At 41.2% G+C, this 22161-nt stretch overlaps 1 protein-coding gene across 2 annotated transcripts in view; it reads left to right on the forward strand.

Moving 5' to 3' along the window:
* The window catches only part of LOC122796326 (reticulocyte-binding protein 2 homolog a-like), a 316928-nt gene that overhangs the window by 203565 nt on the left and 91202 nt on the right, over nt 1–22161 (forward strand). For both annotated transcript variants that reach the window (XM_044064720.1, XM_044064719.1), the window contains exon 2: nt 13291–13555. In XM_044064720.1, the coding sequence (XP_043920655.1) occupies nt 13291–13555 (265 nt within the window). The remainder of the gene's footprint in view (nt 1–13290; nt 13556–22161) is intronic.

A 22161-nucleotide genomic window follows, 5' to 3' on the forward strand; every position in this document is an offset into this window, starting at 1 on the left:
TATGGAAGGAGCCGCTAGAGCTAGCGGAGCGCGCATAGTCATGAGGCGACAGGCGTGGCTCCACCACTGTGATTTCGTGGAACCCTTTAAGGTGTCGTTTGCTAATGCCCCATTTGATGGTTCTGCCCTCTTTGGCAAAACCGTACGAGAAACTTTAGTCCAGAGCGAGAAGGACGGGAAGACATTGTCTGCCGTCTGAGTCCGCTTCCTCCAAGAACCAAAAGGGACAGAAGAAGATGTGGTTCCGGAAGTTGCAACAGTCCTGTGACACTCCGGACACCCAGTCCTTCTGAGGCAGAGGAGGACAGGGTGGACGCCCTAGGGGCAGAGGGGGTCCGAGGAGTTTTGGGTCCAGAGAATCATTCTCTGATCGGCCCATGCAGCAACCCTGAGAGGTTACCCGACTGCTCCACTCTGGAGGCAGTTGGGGGGCGTTTTTCGAGGCACCTGGCAGCTTGGGAGTCCATCACGACAGATTGCTGGGTGCTTCGTATCATATCCAGAGGTTACCAAATCCTGTTTCTTCATCCCCCTCGCAATCCCAGATTCCTCCCCGATGTCCCCCCCCCCCGATCAGAGGGAGGCCACGGCTGCGGAAATCCAGCAGCTGCTAGAAAAAAGAGCCATTCAGCACGTCCCCCCAGACCATTTCGGATTGGGCTTTTACTCCAGGTTCTTCTTGGTGCCAAAAAAGACGGGGGACTTGAGGCCAATTCTCGATCTATCCCTCTTGAACCTGTCAGTAACCAAAGAAAAGTTCCGGATGGTCACACTTCAATCCATTCTCCCCCTCTTGCAAGAGAACAACTGGATATGCTCTATCGACCTCAAGGATGCGTACTACCACATCTTGATGGACAGACGCTCCAGGAGGTTCCTCCGCTTCCAGCTAGGAGCCAGTCATTACCAATTCAGGGTCCTCCCCTTTGGTCTCACCACAGCCCCCAGGGTGTTTACCAAGGTTTTGTCAGTGATAGCGGCTCACCTGAGATTCCAGGGAATTCAGGTCTTCCCCTACCTGGACGACTGGCTCCTGACCACCCCCACAAGGCATCTACTCTGCGCGGCCAGGGACTCTTTCCTCCGTCTAGCTCCCCGGCTGGGGATCACAGTCAGTGTAGAGAAATCTTCCCACCTGCCGACCCAAATCATAGACTTCATCGGGGCCAGATTGGATACGTGCCGGCTCCTAGCCTTCTTGACTTCGGATGGGCTTCGAACCCTAAGACTCCATGTGCGGGCAATTCTTCATTCCCCATCTCCTTCAGCTTTGGTCCTGAGGGCCCTAGGGTCGATGGCAGCAGCCATCGACCTGCTGCCCATGGCGCGTTTGAACATGAGGGTCCTGCAGTGGACCCTCCAAGTCCAATGGTCCTTCCTGCATTACCCTCTAAACCATCCCATTCGCCTCAGCAAGGTTTGCAGGAAGGCCCTCCTGTGGTAGCTCCAGTCCCCAGACCTCCTCAAAGGTCGGCCCTTTGCTATGTCCCATCCCCTAACCATGGTGACCACGGACGCCTCTCGCCTTGGGTGGGGGGGGGCATTGTCTAGGCAGGATAGTCCAAGGCACGTGGGACCACACAGAGACCTCGCTGCATATCAATGTCCTAGAGATGAGGGCGGTGCTGTTGGCGTTGCAAGCACTCCAGAGCCTTCTTCCCGTGGGGACTATTGCGGTCCAGACGGACAACATGTCGGTAGTCTGGTATATCAACAAACAAGGGGGAACCAGGTCCTATCCACTTTGCCGAGAGGCCATGAGAGTGTGGGAATGGGTGATCTCCACCAACCACTTTCTCATAGCGACGCACATTCCGGGACGGTCCAACATCCTAGCGGACAGACTGAGTCGCACGATTCTCTTGCTGTACGAGTTGTCTCTGAATCCCGAAGTAGCAAAACAAATATTCTCCAAATGGGGTCAACCTTGTTGCGATCTTTTCGCTTCTCCCTCAAACACGAAGTGCAATGACTACTTTGCTCTAATTCCCCCACCTGGGAATCCTCCCGAGATGCTCTGGCACATGCTTGGCCACCCGGTCTCCTTTATGCTTATCCTCCTCTTCCTCTAATGCTGAAGTTCACAGAAAGCCAGTCGGCTGGGGAGCAGAATAATCCTCATTGCCCCATTCTGGCCTCGTCAGGCTTGGTTCCCTTATCTATGGTCTCATCTAGTGAATCCTCCCTGGATTCTGGATCCCATCCCGGATCTGATCTCGCACCCGTTAGACCTTCTGATCCCGAATCTAGACAATCTGAAGCTCACGGCTTGGTTGCTCCAGTTCCACTCCTAGCTAGGACTCCCGGTATCTCTTCTCCAGTCAAAGCTATCTTAGTGGCGGCCCACAAGCCGTCTACTAGAAGACTTTATGATAGCAAACGGAAACTTTTTTTTGTTTAGGCGCAGCAACAAAACTTAGACCCCTTTACGGCTCCGTTGCCCGTGGTGTTAGACTTTTTGTCAGGACTTTTTGACCAAGGAGCCAGCTCTTCCACGGTCAGAGTTCAGCTGGCAGCAATTTCACATTATCACGTGGGGAGTGACCTAGGCCCTTTGATCTCAACCAGATTGCGTAAGGCCTTTTTGAAGGGTACCTTCCTACTAAGACCCCCGGTGAAGGACGTAGTCCCTCCTTAGGATTTAGCGCTCGTGCTCCAGGCTTTGACAGCTCCTCCCTTTGAGCCCGCAGCTTCAGTGGATCTTAAACTAGTATCCTGGAAAACAGCCTTTCTCGTCGCTATCACTTCGGCCAGAAGGGTTTCTGAACTACAAGCCCTTTCCGCCAAGCCACCGTATTTGACTTTTCACAAAGACAGAGTATCCCTCAGGACCAATCCCTCCTTTCTTCCTAAGATTGCTTCCGAATCAAGTATCAATCAAACTATTAACTTACCTGTCTTCTTTCCCAATTACCAAAACAAAGGTGAATATAAATTGCACTTGTTGGATGTTCATAGACAACTACGTTTCTACTTACACAGAACAGCTGGTCATAGGCAATCAGACCAGCTGTTTATTTCCTTTGCTAAATCTAATTTTGGAAAATCAGTTTCTAAAGTCACACTGTCCAGATGGATTTCACAGTGTATTCTACTAGCATATGAAAGTTCTGGCCAGCCCGCAACCCAAGGAGTCCACACCTATTCTACTAGGTCAATTTCCACCTCTGCTGCCTTTCGTTCTAGAGTCTCATTGGATGAAATTTGTTCGGCAGCCACTTGGGCTTCATCTCATACCTTTATAAATCATTATAAGTTGGACCTGGTTTCCAGAGAGAGAGCATCCTTTGGCTTTGCAGTGCTCCGGAACATCCTTCCATGAGGACCTCCCAAGATTTAGGTAGCTGGGGATTCTGTCCCATAGGTTGATGCACAAATGAAGTTAACTACTTCAGATTAAGAACTTATGTACTCACCATAACGTTCCATCTGAGTAGGTAAACTTAATTTGGCAGAAACCGTCCCTCCCTCCTTCCCCCTGACCGTCGAATGTTTATATTACTCTTTTGTCATCTGATTGTATCGAGGTCAGACCATAGACTGGCTATTTGGTGCAAGTCTTGCATTAGACAAACTCGATCTGAGGTCAGGTAGGGATGGCAGGGGATTATGGGTAGGGGGAGGAGCTTGGAGCTTGGATCTCAGCTGTTGGAAACTGCCGGCTCGGATCCGATATGGATCCAAAGACCCATAGGTTGCTGCCAAATGAAGTTTGCCTACTCAGATGGAACATTATGGTGAGTACATAACTTCTTATTTATATCCTCCAATTACACTTAAAATTTTGATTCCACTGAAAATTCCTGTACTTTGTGAGCACCCACAGAGTAGTTTCCATGTGGCATTACTGAGCAGCATAGTTAATGTCACACACAGGCAGGAATATGAAAAGATGGGTCAAGCTAAGAAAGTATAATGGTCTTCATTATGATCACTGCTGCAGTAGCCACAGCTATATGGGTTCTGTCGTGATAAGAATATATCAGCGAGCCAGCTTCCAGTGCTTCAGGGCACCTTCCACACACACAAACTGTATATATTACCTCCACAAATGAAAAACTAGTAACGCAGATGAAAACCAACGAACCTTGAATCCTGGTGTGAAAAAAGTTCTCCTTTATTGAATAGACCCAACAAAATCCAACAAAATCCACAAACAAGTAGGAACAACGACAATGACTAAGCGCTTTCATCCTAGTAAGTAGGGCATCATCAGAGTAATTAATGAACACTACCATCAATCCTTATATAGTAAGCCTTTCACTAATTGAACCTTAATAGGTGAATTACATTACATCATTAAACTTAAATAGTTAATTGATTTAAAAAAATGAACATACTATTGCTGCACATAATCTGCAAACATAAAAGTAAAAGTAAAAATATATATATGAATAAAAATATATGAATAAAGAAATATAGAAATATATGAATAAAAAATATGAATAAAAAATATATGAATAAAAAAAGGAGCATGATATTTGTTGAACATCTAGAATGCTTTTTCCTTCTACTTTAATATTTTAGTGTTTTGTGTAATTGTTAATGTTAATTTAAACCACAGCTTTTTACATCTATAGAGACAGATAATGGTAAACATAGAATGTATTTATTGTTTTGTATATATATGAAATAAAATAAAATAAATAAAATAAATGAATAATCACAGTATCACAAAAAATAAATAATATACATATGTATATGTATTAAAACCAATAAATCATAATCAGAGAGTAAAATTTTTTGCAATGTAAAAATAAATACAATATAGGAATGTTCCAATTATCTTAATATTTGAATATATTGTATATGTGTATTAAATATTAAATATAAATATAAAAAAATATAAATAATAAATTTTTAATATATTTTTAATATAAATATATATAATTTATAGAATATAAATTTAATCTTAAATATAAAAGTATAAGTATAAAAATATTTTGAATTGTACTAAAATATGTATGTATTAAGAATGTTATCAAATACATATATATTTCTATATAAACATGTATATATATATAATGTTACATAATTATACAAATAAATACACAAATATAAATATAAATTCATAAAAATATACTATAAATATATATTAACATATTAATATAGTGTATATGAACATAATGTATATGAACATATGAATGTAAACAGGAAACGTTAAAATATGAACAAGAACGTTAAAATATAAGGTGGTGTAATGGTACCGGAAATGCAATATTATATAAACTGCGATTTAAGCTTTAATATGCTAGATATAGAAATGTGTTCATTAATGCCAGGCCATGTTGTGGCGTTCAACCTAAGTTGCCACAAACATTCCTTGGCTTCCAGTATCATTTTTTCATCGCCACCGTTGTTTCCTTTGTTGTATGTTCTGTCGATAATAAAAAATATAAATCTTTTAAAATTAAGACAATTGATACTGTGATTATAAAGAGCACTGGTTGTTTTATGTTTTTTTATATCACGTAAATGTTCACTGATTCGTGTTTTGAGTTTTCTAATCGTTTTCCCTACATAAAACGCTTGACAGGCAGTACAGGATGCTACATAAACCACCATATTTGAGTTACAGTTACATACCCCTGGACATCTAATAGTCTTAACATATTTATGAATAGAGAGGTAGGGACCATCGTTAATAAATCTACAAACGTGGCATGCTCCACATTTACTCATTTTAGATTTTTATGCATGATTAGTGTGCTGTTCAAACAGATTTTTAAATTTCTACCTCTACTAAATGTTATTTTGGGTGTATTTCCCAAAATATCCATAAGTTCTGGATTTAGTTCAAAGACACTAGTCCAAGATTCATATATAGCTTTAACTATCTGTTGAGAACAGTGATTAAATGGTAAAATAAAAGTGTCATGTCTTGTAGTTAGTGATTTCATGCTTATATTAGTATCAAAGTCCAAGGAGATAATCGGTTTGTATAATGTACACCTTTTAGTTAAAATCTCTGCTAATCTCTTGAACAATATCAGCAGGATATCCTCTAGCCAAAAACATATTTATAATTTTGTCCAATTCACATTCAAAAGCTACTTCATTACTAACGATTCTTGACAATCGAACCATTTGTCCTTTAACTAAATTCTTTTTTGATGCATCGGGTGACAACTGTCAAAATGTAAAAAGAATTTGAATATGTTTTCTTCCTGTAAATACCTGATTCAAACTTGTTATTATCCAAACAGAGCGTAATATCTAAAAGTTAACAAACACATGACTAGTAAATTTGAGAAAACTCGTAGTTTTACCCAAAAATAACAAATTCATTAAATTCATCTTCAGATCCTTTCCAAAAATAAGAATGTCATCTAGATAGGTATAACAACACTTTGTTCCAAAGTTTACTTGTAAAGACATACTCAGATTCCCAATAGGCTAAAACCAAGTTTGTAAATGGGGCACACCTGGCCCCCATAGCTACCCCTTTGTTTGTCTAAAAAAATTGTTGTTAAAGAACAAAAAATTGTTCTCCAGAACCAGTTCTAGCATCTCAGTAAGTAATCGGTGATCAGGACCGTTGTGTTTACTATATTTATTTAAGCATGCTTCAAACATCTCCAAACCTTGATCATGGGGAATAACTGTAAATAAGTTGATAACATCTACAGTGGCCATTAAGAATTTGGTTCTAAAATCAAAAGTATTCATGAATTGTCTTATAATTTCAAGACAATGCCATGAATCTTTTAAAATGTGTGGTATAGAATTCAGAATAGGTTTACATTTAAAATCTATATAGGCTGCTAATGGTTCTGTCTTTGATCCTTTTGCTGACACTATAGGTCTAAACGGAGGATGGTTCATGTTCTTATGAATCTTGGGAATCCCAAATATAGATGGGGTGATTGGGAATTCAACTGAGATGCAATTATAGGTTTGTTGGTCTATTCTCCCATCCATCAAGAATTCATAAAACAGCCAATCAATCTTAGTGTATGCTTGGTTGATCTCATTTCTACTAACCTTTTGATATGTTTCTTTATCTTCCAACAAAGTAGACATCCTATTGTTGTAGTCAGAACTAAGCATAATAACTACTCCCCCACCTTTGTCCGGTTTCATAATTTGATATTTGTCTGAACCAGAAGTTCTTTAAGACAAAAATTCTCTGATAGTGTCAAATTACTTTTATTAATATTGTTGTATTTAGTGATTCTTCTGATTTGTGATTCACATAACTTTTCAAAAATCTGTATCATACAATTTTGTGGGGGTATAAAGGTGCTATGACGTTTAAGACTCAAATGTCTGGAGCTCTGCACTGGATCACCTGTGTTGTGAAAAAATATTTTTAAATTTAAAAGTCTAGTGTAAATTTTCAAATTTATCAACACTTTACCTACATCTAGTTTAAATGTCGGTATAAATGTGAAGCCTTTACTTAATAGTTGTAAACATTTGTTGTCGAATTTGTGTCCTGTAAAATTGTAAAAATTAAAACCTGAGAAAGAAGTAATAGAACAGTCTTCCATAACATTATTTGGTACTACATCCAAACAATTCTCATTCAAACTGTTCACTGTCACTAACAACTCACCTATTCCCTGTGTATCTGGTGTTTGATACAATGTGTCAATATTGTTTTTTGAACCATTTATTATCTCACTAGTCACTTCTATATAACTATAATTTGTAGTGGCTATCTCTGCCATGAGTAGGTTCTGTATGGCTGGTTGTTGTGATATCTGTGAGAATGTTGGTTGTGACTGTTCTGTTGTTCCCTTATCCGTTCTGATCTCCTCAGGGATGGAGGTTCTAAAAAAACTGGTTGAACTTCATCATTAAAATTAACTTGGTTGGTATTCACGTTATCATTATTAGGAATAGGGTCTTGTCTGTTCACCATAACTTGTTTTCGATTTTGAACTTGCATATTTTTGTATTCCCTAAAGTGGATGTAGGCTTTATTGTTGTTATAATCCCTACTATCTCTTTCTATTTTGTTATTTTTAATGTCCAAACCCTTATTGATATACCTGTCAATATCCTTAAAAATGTTTTCTAGCCTGAATTTGTTGTGTTCATATAACAAATCAGCTTTAATGTTACTGTCCAAAATGTTCAGTCTCTCCTTTAATACATTCAGTCTATCATTATTATTACGAATAATCAGTCTTATTAAATCTAAACCAGTTCTATCAAAAAGATGTAATAGTTCTGTAAATATTTCTGTGCCTTCCTGGAAGCCATGTGGTAGCTTAAAGAGGCGTAGCCCCTTTGGTACCTGTTTTAGTTCAAGAGAGCGTTCCAGGAACGCATTGTCCATCTGAAGCGATTTAAAAATTCTTAAAGTTTTTTCAAATTCTAATAGTTGTGTATTGAGTGTACCCATATCTCTTGACGTAGTTTGCTGTCTCTTATTTAAGGATGGAGCCGTAAGAAAATTATTCAAGTCCATATTCGATGTGTAGTTGTTGTTGTGATTAGAACGAACACTGCGTGTTGTCTGATTCCGTTCTTCATGGTTATGAGATCTAGTCGACCTGTTCGTTAGGGGTGGGATATTTGCGTCTTCTTTCCCTGACGTCACGCCGTGATTCGAAGTACTTGTAGATGGTTGCCTAGTAACCGGCCTCTGTACACTTGTATTAGGAGTAGAGTGCAGCGTAAAGAGTTGCTCCTGAGATTCCGTTATCAAAACTTCACCCTCAGCTGCGGATTTTTAAGTTGGTGCGCAGCGTTTTAATTAATTTGTTAGTGATATCTAAATGTTCTTGCAATAATCGCTGCATGTCCATACTGTTACAAAATTGTTATTGAGAATCGGTGAAATTTCAATGCAAAGTAACGTTTAGTCAATGGTATTTAACAAGGCAGGATGATGGGTAGTGTCATATAAGGTAGTAAAACAAGAAATTAAAAAATCACTTGAATTGTATAGAAAGGAACGGTACTACCAATGATAAGTCTGTTTAAAAAAAGTCCATACTGTAAAGTTCTGTGGTGCACAGTTGTTGTAGAAAAGCACAGGTAGTACTTTGCAAAACTTCCAACAAAAGTATCTAAGACAACTTCTTAAGAGTAGAAAACTCTATTTAGAATGTTTGTAGCCGATGAAATTGTGGATGGAAGGTTAACTTGATGAACAAAACGTTGTCATCACGTATGTAGTCATCACATACGTTGTTGGTCTATATATCAGAAACTCACCGGGATGCAATCAGGCCGTCGGATAAACAATGATGTTAGAACCTCCACAAACGAAAAAGATGAAAAACCTTGAATCCTGGTGTGAAAAAAGTTCTCCTTTATTGAATAGACCCAACAAAATCCAACAAAATCCACAAACAAGTAGGAACAACGACAATGACTAAGCGCTTTCACCCTAGTAAGTAGGGCATCATCAGAGTAATTAATGAACACTACCATCAATCCTTATATAGTAAGCCTTTCACTAATTGAACCTTAATAGGTGAATTACATTACATCATTAAACTTAAATAGTTAATTGATTAAAAAAAAATGAACATACTATTGCTGCACATAATCTGCAAACATAAAAGTAAAAGTAAAAATATATATATGAATAAAAATATATGAATAAAGAAATATAGAAATATATGAATAAAAAATATGAATAAAAAATATATGAATAAAAAAAGGAGCATGATATTTGTTGAACATCTAGAATGCTTTTTCCTTCTACTTTAATATTTTAGTGTTTTGTGTAATTGTTAATGTTAATTTAAACCACAGCTTTTTACATCTATAGAGACAGATAATGGTAAACATAGATTTTGTTGGATTTTGTTGGGTCTATTCAATAAAGGAGAACTTTTTTCACACCAGGATTCAAGGTTTGTTGGTTTTCATCTGTATATATTACCTGCCACCCATGGAACTTGTGTAACATATTTTGAATACAGTCAAGGATGGTTGTCTTAAATTCTGCTTGCTGAGTGACTGGTACTTTCTCATTTTATTGGCCACATGTCTATAACAGCTCTTACTTCAGTTTAGCTCACTTGCAGTGCAAGATATACCATTGTGAAATGCTTGTATTGTATTCCAGTTTATCTTTTTTCATAGCCATTTTCCTGTTATTTTTTTTTCTTTATTAATGAATCCCTCCTTTGTTCTTTCCCATATCCAACCTACCGGTACCTTTTTCTACATTTTATGTTACTTTTATGTTAATTTGTTCACCCTTTAATTCCAGGTGTTACTAATTCTTAGTTTGGCATTTTGTTTGCAAGCAAGGATGAACATTTGACTGTATTTTACATAATCTAGTATGTGCGTTTTAGAAGTAATGCTTTGATGGGTACACTGTATTATTGGATGTCTCTGCGAGTCAACTGATTCTGTAACAAAGCTGTAAATAACTGGTAAACCATAGTTTTACTTTCTTTGTGCTTACATATTATTTTGTCATGTCTGTAAGTGGTGTCATTATTTGAGGGTATTCTGAGGAGTTTTCTTTGACAGAGGCCCCTAATTCCTAATTTTTCAACATTTCCTGTGTTCCTTTCCCTGTTCATATATATTTTTTAATAAGAACTTTGTTGCAAGAAGAAATAAAAGAAATGATTCTCAACTAATTTGGGGAACTGAGTTTGGAAAGGGACATAGTGGACTTAAAGTGATAGTTGAATGTTTCTGGAAGAGATGATCATTTGGAATTTAGTGGCTAAAGAAAAACATGCTTATGATTAAGGGTTGCATCTGATGCTGATAGTGTTTATACAAAATGTATTTTGCTTGATTTTTGAAAAGGATTTTAACAATAGAACTGGATTTTTTTATTTGGCTTTATGTATCTGAGGTCTGATGCCTAATAAAGCTTTTCTCGTGTCAGAATTTATATGCAAAATGTAAGCCTTTATTTAAAAAAATGCCTGTAGTTTGCACATGAAAGCGGTCTGTATCTCCATTTTGCATACACTGCAGGTCTTTTATATAATGATGTTTGAATACAGGGACACATACATTCATAAAGGCAGTTTAAGTATGTGAAGTAGGAATGATGGACCAAGGTATAGTATTTCATTTTTGATGTGGTACAGAGCAGAATTAAACAACTTGCAATGCACATGTTACAGTATGGATCAGTGATAATTGTACTTATGTGTACAAAATCCAGAAAGCATTAAAAGGGCAAGAACAGCATGAATAACAGAATGTGTAAAGATGTCAGTGTAGAAATCAGTAGGCAGTAAATTAAAGCAGTCTCAGAGACCAGAGTGATGCCAAAGGGCTGAGAAAGATGACGATGATGAGGAAGAGAAAAAGAATATGGGACAGTTTGGGCATGATCAGGAGCAAAGGTGTGTGTTGTTGGGTCGGAAATCTACCTCTTGTATGTCTTTTAAGGCTGATAAAGGGTGAAAAAGTGAAGGAAGATTGGAAGTACAATTAATGTACTTAATGTACTTTCTGTAGCTTTAACAGAGAAAGTGAGAAAAGTCACTGGCAGCTCTTGTGTTTTGGAGAGATAATGTCCTAACTTCTCCTCAGCCGACCTGGGTATGATTAGAAGCATCAGCAGTGGAGGTGCTAAATCTGCTGTAGGAATGGGAGTGTGTGATCAGTGTTAGCTGGCCCACTGCAGGAGGTCCATTTGCCGAGGTTCTGCAAGTATATTTATGCAACCTGAGGAATGGAAGGGTAAACTTAAAGAAGGAATGCTTGCACTCTAGGCAAGCATTGTGAATTTCCTGCACCCTACATGGATGATGGCAGTATTGTGTCTGTCTGTCATCCCTCCCAGCTAGCACTTTCTAGCACCAGCAGAAGTGAAAGAATGGGTCTCGGTGGCCCTGGAGGGTGGAAGGGCCAACAGAATATGAAAATATGGGAGCAAAAACTATGAGACCTAGAGATTTATTTTCTGGGAGAAGGAGCACCATTAGAGAATGCTGTGAGAAAATGTGTAATCTAGTACTGGAGATAATTTGTCAGTTTAGGTGGGCAAGGTTTTTGTATTAGCTGTGTAAAGCAGGTCTGTGTTTAGCCATCAAATTAAAATTTCAGCGAACAACTAATAATCAAACTTTAAACATCGAAAGTTTAAATTACTGAACACACTTATCTTTGAAAATAAAATCATTGAATGGCCATAGCTGGCCAACAACCAGGAAGTACCGTGATGCATAAGGTAAGCCAAACAAACCCTTTTATAAATTTGCCCTATTCCCCACTGTAGTGCAATCTCAGAGTTGGTAGATATAGTTAGGGAGGTGTGGGGGGCAGACCCTCCCACCTTGGTTGACAAGGTGCACAGCATCATCAATTGCTTGCGATGTTGCCCAACTATGGCCATTTGATGATTTTATTTTTGAAGATAAGCATGTTCAGTAATTTAAATTTTGATATTTAAAATTCACTTATTAGTCATTCACTGAAATTTTAATTCGATGACTGAACATGGACTAGTGTGAAGCACAGTCTTAGGTGTAGAGAATATGCTTAGACAGAGGTTGTGATATGTTTATTTGTATCCTACATATGTGATCCTCCTTTACTCAAACCTGATACAGGGAGTGAGCACAGACAAACACAAATGTTTTATGCACGGGGCAAGCCTCCATACCCCCTGCACCCCATTACTTTAGTATAAGCAACTCATTGATCACATAACCTCGAGGTGGATTATTACTTGTGTACTTTGAGTCTGTTCAACAAATCTGGTTCATGTCACCAGGTTTCACATAAAGTAGGCTTAGTCAAGCAAATAACCTTAGACAGGCTGGCAACATGAATAGTTCCATATTAGAATGGTCTAAAAACAAACAAATGTGTGTTTTCTGAGCTCATTCTATGTATCCAGGTTTGAGTAATGGAGTTTCACATAAGCAGGACACAGGTAAACATATCACAACCTCTGTCTAGGCATACTCTCTACACCTAAGAGTGTGCTTCATACAGGTCTATGTTCAGTCATAAAGGCCAGAAACAAAATGCCCATGGGGTAATGAGAAATTAGATAAGGTCCAGTGCCATGTTGCTGATGATAAGGACTAGTGGAGTCTTCTGCAATATGTTTCTTACTGAGTGTGAATGTTGCAGTGGTTCCTTGATGTGTTGAGAGTACAGAGTCAGTGATTGTGACAGGCACATAACCTGCCTGACTACACAGCAACTTTTAATATGTTATGTTGACATGACTTTATCAAGTCAGTATGAAAACTAAACACACAAAAAGTCTTCTCAACAACATTAGAGGTGGTAAGCAAAATAATTTTGACAACTTTCTTGTCTGTTTTCAAAGTGTTTAGGTGGCCTATTGGTGTCATTTCTTGAGTAACATCATCAGTTTTGTAATTGCAGGTTTCAGTGCAAGTTCCACCCATGGGTCGACTCGGAAGAGGCAGGTACGGTTTACTGCACGACATGATATTATGCTGCTCAGGGAGGTGCTTACACAGAACCCATTCATCTTGAAGGAACCTGGTCGGGTGTGGGCAAAGATTGCTGAGCATTTGACACTGGCCTTGCAGGATGAGAATTTTGAAGTGGATGGTAGGAGATGCAGGGAAAGAACAGCACTCCTTCTGGATTATTACAAAAGGCAAAATTTTGCAGCCTTAAGGGGGTTAGTTTGACTCTTGTTTTTTTATTAGTTTTGTACCAGTACTTTTGTGATTTCCTAATGCCACTTAAGACGATACAAATTTAGTGATGTGCATTATCTTAAAAGTACTTCATGTCAAATCAGAGGAAAGTATGATTAAGTAGTTAGACATGCTAGATTGTCTATAAAACAGGTATCTCATGAACAGGACAGTGCAAGTCATAAATCCAAAGGGCAGATAGCCCCCTGTGTATGCAGCACTAATTGGTTCATACATACCTCACTGTATATGAGTTTGCTTACGAAATGGGTTCTTTATGCAGCTGGATTAAGAAATGATTTCTGGAAAAAAAAAAGTCATTGCTGTTTCTGAGAAGCACTCATTCATTCAAGTCTACAGTGGTCTGTAGTTCCACTAACAGGAACTGTCATTTCACATAAGACGTGATAGTGCTACACAAACAGTTGTCAAGTTGGAAGAGTCAGAAGCATCCATGGAACATGGGAAAAATGTTTCAAGGACTTTTTTTTTGTTCATTTTGTCCCAACTGTCTCAGTGTCCTCTTGGTTAGTCACTCACTGAGGTAAAAATTGACCAAGAGGATCCTTCATTTTCAGGCAAAAGAGGTTGTTTGAGAATATTTGCTGCAAGACCTACTTCTGTGCACACCTGGAAGGGGACATGCAGTGGGCTGACCACAGAGGCTATACTCTCACTTCTGCAAGGGGAGAGTCCTTTTAAGCATACACACACACACACACACACTTTTATTTTTTATTTATTTATTTTGTTTTTTATTTTTGCTTTGCTGATCGGGTTAGTCCCAATAAGCTAGTGGCCTCTTTTCAGGGGAGACCTAAGGTGATATTTATAGTACTGGGGAGGGGATATATATATATATATATATATATATATATATATATATATATATATATATATATATATTGTGTGTGTGTATATATATATATATATATATATATATATATATATATATATATATAGTGTGTAGATATAGGTAGATATATGTGTGTGTGTGTGTATATATACATACATATATGTATGTATACTCACACACAGTTGCAGTGCTTTTTCATTTTAGAATGATCTAACATTCATTTTCTGTCTCTTAAGATGAGTAAAGAGGTGCCTGCAGTATTTTAAAAACATATACACTAGTTTATTTCGTCACTGAAACTGAATTGTCTGGCTGGCTGGTATCCTGTTTAAATAGTTATAGTAACATCAGTAAAACATTTTACACCACATATTACCATTCCTTTTAATTCAGAACATAACTGGACAAGAGCGTATTGTCATGGTTAATGAAGTGTACTAGGTGGTTGCTGCTGTCTCATTCTTTTTACTTGCACCTTGGATAGAGGAGCTGGTAACCACCCAGATGAATACCATATATGAATGCTTGAATTATCTGGTTTATGACGTGAAAAAAAATTATGATGCTAGAACATTGTGCTGAAGTGAAAGTTTTAATGAACTGCATGCGTTCTTTTTTATGAAGCAGGTAATAAAATCTGGTTCAATTTTTTTCCGCTAAAAGTTATGTTAAGCACCTTTCTCTTTCAAGCAGGTGCTAACATTTTTCACTGAGACACATTTTCAGATTTCCGAATTTAGTAAATACTGTTTTCTACCTTTTACTCAGAAAAAGATGGTAGCCAGTGAAAGCCTGTTTTTTTTTTTTTAATACGGCTGAATGTTTGATTGTGAGTCAGCCTGGGGATGATACACATAGTGTGCACTCCCATAATGCAGTAGTACACACTAAAGTTTAATGTGCAGGTCTGCTGTTACAGCAAGTCCTGAATCACAGTAGTAACATGACACACATCGAACTGCAGTCTAATAGTACTGCTAATTTAGAGTCTTAACATCTATAGAGTGCTGCTGTCTGCAGTTATGGGCAAGAGGAATTCACAAACATGTTGAGCTCATTGCCTGTGACTGTAGGTGGCATAACATTACAGTACATGTGATGTAATATGTAGTATATCATGAGGAGGAATCATTTAAATGAGCATTGCTATTGAATGGAATGTCCCAGCATTGCTGCTGTATGCAAGGTCTGTGTGTTGTTGACTGCGCTACAGGGGATTCTGTAACCAATAGGATTTTCGTACCCCCCCCCCCAAAGAAATGTCATTTCACCTGTATTTTTACAATATGCACAGATGTTTTTGCTGATCTCTGTAAGCTGGACAGTACATCAGCTGGGGAGGAGAATGCATTTCCATTGAAAAATATTTTATTTATCCCACTACTGAAAAAAAAAATGTTTGAACCAAGGTTTTATGTAGACAGTAAGACCTCAGATTTTGTGTATTTAGCTGCATGTAATCATTGCCAATGTTTTTATGTGGGAAAGACTAATCGTCCCTTTAAGGGATAGGTTCTGGAACATTTAAGTGACATTAGAAATTGCTCAGCTACTAATGCACTTGCACGACATGTTTCCATTTTTAATAATAACTTTTGTTTTCTAGTTTTACAAATTATTTATGAAGACATTAGAGTTGCTGATGTTGTTAATAAAGTAGAACAAGCAGAGTTGAAATGGATTATTGCTCTTCAGGCATATAGGGAACCAGGAATTAACAGCAAGGTTCCTTTAAAACCAGCTTTACAAGCACAAGGGCTGGTTCATTGAATTATTAATTGTATTTTCCTATTGGCTCATTTGGTTTTGATTCTCTACTGATGTCTGTTATATCTGAAGTAAGTTTACTTCATTTGGTCTTCAACCTGTGGGATACCAGATCCGTATCGGATCTGAGCCGGCAACTTTACTAACGTCTGCTCCAAGCTCCCCCCTTACCCATAATACACCTCCACTACCTTCCAGCTCCCCAGATCTCATTTGCCACAAATAGCTTATGCATCGTGATCTCTAGAGCTCCAAGTTTTCAGTGGGCAAAAACTTTAAAATATCTCTTTTTTTTTTTTCCTTTAAAAATTTTTAGATAGTGATAGAGTATATTCCCCTTTCTCCTCCCCTCGCTTGGTGCGTTGAGTTTCATAGTTTTAGGGTAGTTAGCTTAGTTAGAATAGTTGTGTGTATTTTTTGCCCCCCCCCCCCCGAAATTGTTCTGTGTGCGAGTGTGGTGAGTGGGTGTTCTCAGCAAGAAAGAAATAACATTTTCTTTTTTAGTTATTCTTTTTCTCACATTACGGCTGACAAGCCTGTTTTCAAAAGATGCACCGAGTGTGGCCATAAGTTATCCCCTACGGATGGCCACACTCTGTGTGTTATGTGCTTAGGCATGGCCCATCTGAGCACAGACTGCACTATATGCGCAGGGTTCAACCCACGCGCCATTAAAGACAGGAAGGCCAAGTTGGCCCTGAAAGGCCTTCTTCCCCCTTCTGAGACTATTGCCTCATCTTCAGCTTCAGTCACAGCGTCTGCTGTGGCCGCCTCTCCTTCTTCTCTTCCCCTGGCTTGTCCTCCCTCCCAGGCTGGGACTCAACTTCCTGTGCAAAAGCCTGTGGAAGCGGAGCAAAAAAGGGGCAGAGAGAAGGAGAGAGAGTCGAAGTAGAGGGAAAAGCGCAAGAGGTTTCCAGACCTCCCTTCACCAGTCAGAACTTTAAGGATCCGTGACTCCCCTCGGCTCCGATCTCTGAGGTTCTCCCCGGAGCCAGAGGAGACACGCTCAGCTTCTAGGGCCTCAGTCCATGGCCTCGTCAAGGTCCACTCGGTCTTTGTCTGAGGTTGATATGGATAAAATGATGAGGAGGCTCATCCGTACTCAGATCCAGATGGGGGTCTTGCCAACCCCCTCTCCCTCAGGAGGGGGGAGCTTGCTTCCTTTTTTCCAGCCGATATATCCTTCTCCAATCCATCCATTGGGTTTGAAGCATTTGGATCCGAGGATGGCTTTAGTCAGGGGGTCGGTGCTGATGGTACCTGCTTCCTCGACGCCGACAGCTGCCTGGAGCATGTTGGATCTGACCAGCTCGGATCCGAGCATCTCTCGGAGCTGGAGCCTTTTTCATCGGCTCCGCCTTTGTCGGGCCAAGTTCCCTCCCTTGGAGCTCCGTCCACTTCGGGCCCGGCTCCGATTCTTTCGTCTGACCCGGGGAGACTAGCCTCCTTATTGGTTTCTCAGGAGGTTTACTGTCCGGCATTTGACATGTTAGAAAGGGTTCTCTCCGCGGGATCGAGACCCCTGACTGCCCCCTTGGACTCCATCCAGACCCCCATTGGCTCTTTCTATGGTCCCCATCATTTTACCAGAGGGACAGCCCGTGATCGAGGAGCCCCAGACGGTTCCCCCTGAGGAACAAGTGGCTTGCGAGTTCCCCCTGGAGAGCCCCACCAGAGAGGTGCCTCACAAGCATACGTGCAAGGGGAGGCACTTGGACTCCCCTGAGTCCCTCACTGAGGATATGGACTTGGATGATGGAGAAGGTTCCCCTAGGTCAGTTCCCAAAGATGTATCCTTTGGAGACATCATGGAAATCCTATGCCAATGGGAAGGTTGGTTTGCCCCCAAACCTTCCTCTGATGAGTCTGTGTTCCTGGAGGCTTTCGGTATGGGCCCATCTACTTCCTGGGTGTCCCCTCCTGCATATCCTTTGGTGGACCTGGACACCTTGCGGGCATGGAAGGAGCCGGACACCATGGAACCAATTCCAAAAAGACCCGACAAAATTTTGAGTCCCCCCACAGACAGGCCAGCATGGAACAAGGGCTCCCTCATAGACGCTATGGTGGTAGCAGCAGCCACAAAGAAGGAACTTGCCCAGGAGTGTTCCTCGGTTCATCCTCCTGAATGAGAGTCGCAGATTCTGGACTGCCTAGGGAAGCGGGTTTACGCTTCAGCTACCTTTTCAATTAGGGCTCTGAACTACCTGGCCCATGTCACCAGACTCCAGTGTGATCTGATAAAGGAGCTGGATGAGTCTCCCTCTAAGTCCATGTCGCAGGAGGACAGGATCTTGTTCTCTGTGAGGATGGCCCCTTTGAAAGCAGTCTCCAACACACGTCCATGCGACTCTTTTCACATGCTGCTGAAGGAGCGGCTAGGTCCGGCATGTCCATGAGGCCCAGCACCTGGCTCAGACTATGTCAGTTTTCGGAACCTTTCAAGTGTCCTTTGTCAATGCCCCTTATGACGGCTCTAGTCTCTTTGGTAAGACTGTCAAAGAGACATTAGTCCAGAGTGAGAAGGACGGGAAGACACTGTCTGCCATCGGGATCTGCTTCTTGAACCCTCAAAGGTCCTTTTCCTGGAACCAGAGAGGGCAAAAGAAGATGTGGTTTCGGAAGTCACACTATTCCCGGGACACTCAGGGCTCTTCTTCCCCCAGAGGCAGAGGGGGACAGAATGGATGCCGGCCCAGAGTCAGAGGGGGTCCAAGGAATTTTGGGTCTCAAGAACCTTTCTCGAACAGACCCGAGCAGCAACCCTGAGAGGTGGCCCGACTGCTCTACTCTGGAGGCAGTCGGGGGACGATTGTCCTTGCACCTAGTGGTATGGGAGTCCATAACATCAGACCGCTGGGTGCTCCAAATCATATCCAGAGGATACTCTATCCCCTTTGTGGGTCCCCCCAAATTTCCCAAACACCTCCTGGATGTACCACCCATGCAAAGGGAGGCAGCAGCACAGGAAATTTCCAAGCTGCTAGAAAAACGAGCCATCGAAACCGTCCTCCCAGATCAGTCCATATCGGGCTTCTACTCCAGGTTCTTTTAGGTGCGAAAGAAAACAGTGGACTTGAGGCCCATTCTGGACCTTTCTACCCTGAACCTGTCAGTTGCTAAAGAGAAGTTCCGGATGGTCACACTACAGTCCATCATGCCGTACCTGCAAGGGAGCGACTGGATGTGCTCGTTAGACCTCCGGGATGCTTACTATCACATAAAGATGCACAGAAGCTCCAGGAGGTTCCTCCGCTTCCAGCTAGGAGTCAATCATTACCAATTTTGAGCCCTACCCTTTGGTCTCACCACAGCCCCCAGGGTGTTCACCGAAGTGATGGCGGTGGTAGCGGCTCATCTGAGTCTTCAGGGGATTCAGGTCTCTCCATACCTGGATGATTGGCTCCTCACTGCTTCCACCAGGCATCTACTCTTCCAAACAAGGGATTATTTCCTGATTCTTGCTGTGCGTTTGGGGATCACAATCAGCGCATCCAAATCACTCCTAGATCCTGTATAGGTGATAGACTACATTGGCGCCAGGATAGCTACTCTACAGTGCAAAATCTTCCTGACCTCGGAGTGAGTACAAAATCTGAGAATGCATGTCTCCCTGATCTACCACTCTCATCTCCCAATGGCAGAATCGGTGTTGAGAGCTTTAGGCTCGATGGCGGTGACCATAACTCTTCTCCCGTGTGCCTGGTTACACATCAGAATTCTACAGTGGACTCTAGCTGTACAATGGTCCCTGTTGGAACTACCATTGGCATATCCAATTCAACTCAGTCGAGTTTGTTGGTCATCCCTCATATGGTGGATGTGTTCTCAGGACATTCTGGAGGGTCGACCCTTTTGTTCCAGCCCTGGCCCAAGCCACAGTGACCACGGACACCTCCCAACTCGGGTGGGGGGGCATTGTTCGGGCAGGACAGTCCGAGGCCCGTGGTCCCCTGTAAAGACCAACTTGCACATAAATGTCCTAGAGATGAGGGCTGTCCTTCTAGCGTTGCAGGCCCTTCATGCCTTTCTTCCTTTGGGAATGATTGCAATTCAGTCAGACAACATGTCAGTGGTCTGGTATATCAACAAACAGGGAGGGACCAGATCTTACCCCCTTTGTCATGAGGCCATGAGCGTGTGAAAATGGGCGATCTCCACCGGTCGCTTTCTCATTGCAATGCATATTCCAGGATGGTCCAGCATCCTAGCAGACAGGCTAAGTTAGATTATTCTGATTCCTTATGAGTGGTTTCTGAATCTTTCATTAGCAGAACAGATCTTTTGTGGGTGGGGTCAACCTTGCTGCAATCTCTTTGCATGTCCTTCCAACGCGAAGTGCAACAAGTTTTTCGCTCTGAACCCCCTGCCAGGGGAGTCCCCACAGAGATGCTGTAGTCCATACTTGGCCTCCCGGTCTTCTGTATGCTTACCTGCCAGTACCTCTTATTCCGAGCTTTCTACAGAAAGCTCGTCAACTGGGGAGCAAAGTGATCCTCATTGCCTCGTTTTGGCCTCGCCAGGTATGGTTTCCCTTCCTTTGGTCTTACATTCTGGCTCCACCTTGGATCCTGGATCCCATTTAGGATCTGATTTCACACCCTTCGTGGGTGCTTCATCCGAATCTGGATAGTTTGAAGCTCACAGCTTGGCTGCTGCAGTTCCCATGATTGCTAGGACTCCTGGACTATCCTCCTCAGTTAGATCTATTCTGGTGGCTGCTCATAAGTCTTCGACCAGGAAGGTTTATTGCAGCAAGTGGAAATGTTTTTCCTTTTGGGCCTCTCAAAGGAGTTTAGACCCCTTCATGGCTCCTATTTCTGCCATTCTTGATTTTCTAGCTGATATATTTCAACACGGAGCTAGTTCTTCTACGGTCAAGGTTCAGTTGGCTGCCATTTCTCATTTTCATGTGGGCAAGAATTCTGCCTCTTTAGCCACCTCCAGACTGTGTAAAGCCTTTATTAAAGGCACCTTTTTGTTACGTCCCCCTGGTCAAGGATCCTGTTCCCCCTTGGGACCTTACTATGGTTCTTCAAGCTTTGGTCGCTCCGCCTTTCGAGCCTGCTGCGACAGTAGATCTGAAATTTTTATCTTGGAAAACAGCTTTTCTGGTGGCTATTACCTCTGCCAAAAGGGTTTCAGAACTGCAGGCCTTGTCCATCAAAGTACCTTATATGATTTTTCATAAAGACAGGGTTTCCCTTTGGACCAATGCATCCTCTCTTCCTAAGGTGGCATCACCAATCAATATCAATCAGACCATCAATTTGCCTGTGTTCTTTCCTAATTTTACTAACAAGATGGAATACAAACTGCACTTGTTGGATTTTCATAGACAGTTACGATTCTATTTACACAGGACAAAAAAATTCCATAAATCTGATCAATTGTTTTTATCCTTCTATAAACCCTTTTTGGGGAAACCTGTCTCCAAGGCCAGTATTGCTAGATGGATTTCTTCATGCATCCTTCAGGTCTATAAGGACAGAGGCATGTCTCCTCCAGGTCAGGTGAGAGCTCATTCCACTAGATCGATGGCTACGTCTGTAGCTTTTTGGTCTAGAGTGTCTTTGGATGACATTTGTTCTGCAGCTGCTTGATCCTCATTGCATACATTTATTTCTTATTACAAATTGTATTTGACTTCCAGAAGGAGAGCATCCTTTGGTTCCGCGGTGCTCTGGAATAGCCTTCCATGAGGGCCTCCCAGGAGTTTAGTAGCTGGGGACTCTGTCCCACAGGTTGAAGACCAAATGGAGTAAACTACTTCAGATAAAGAAGTTATGTACTCACCATAACATTCCATCTGAGTAGTTCTACTTTATTTGTCTTCAACCATCCCTCCCTCCTTCCCCCGGACCTTGGCATATGAACAGCCTATGGGCTGCAGTTGTAGGTCAGAAGTATTTTTTCATGTCGGGTTATCAGTATAAGGTTCAGCAAACTAGATCTGGGGGTTGG

Source organism: Protopterus annectens, chromosome 3.part0 (assembly GCF_019279795.1).
Source record: "Protopterus annectens isolate FY-2018-M chromosome 3.part0, PAN1.0, whole genome shotgun sequence".
NCBI lineage: Eukaryota > Metazoa > Chordata > Ceratodontiformes > Protopteridae > Protopterus > Protopterus annectens.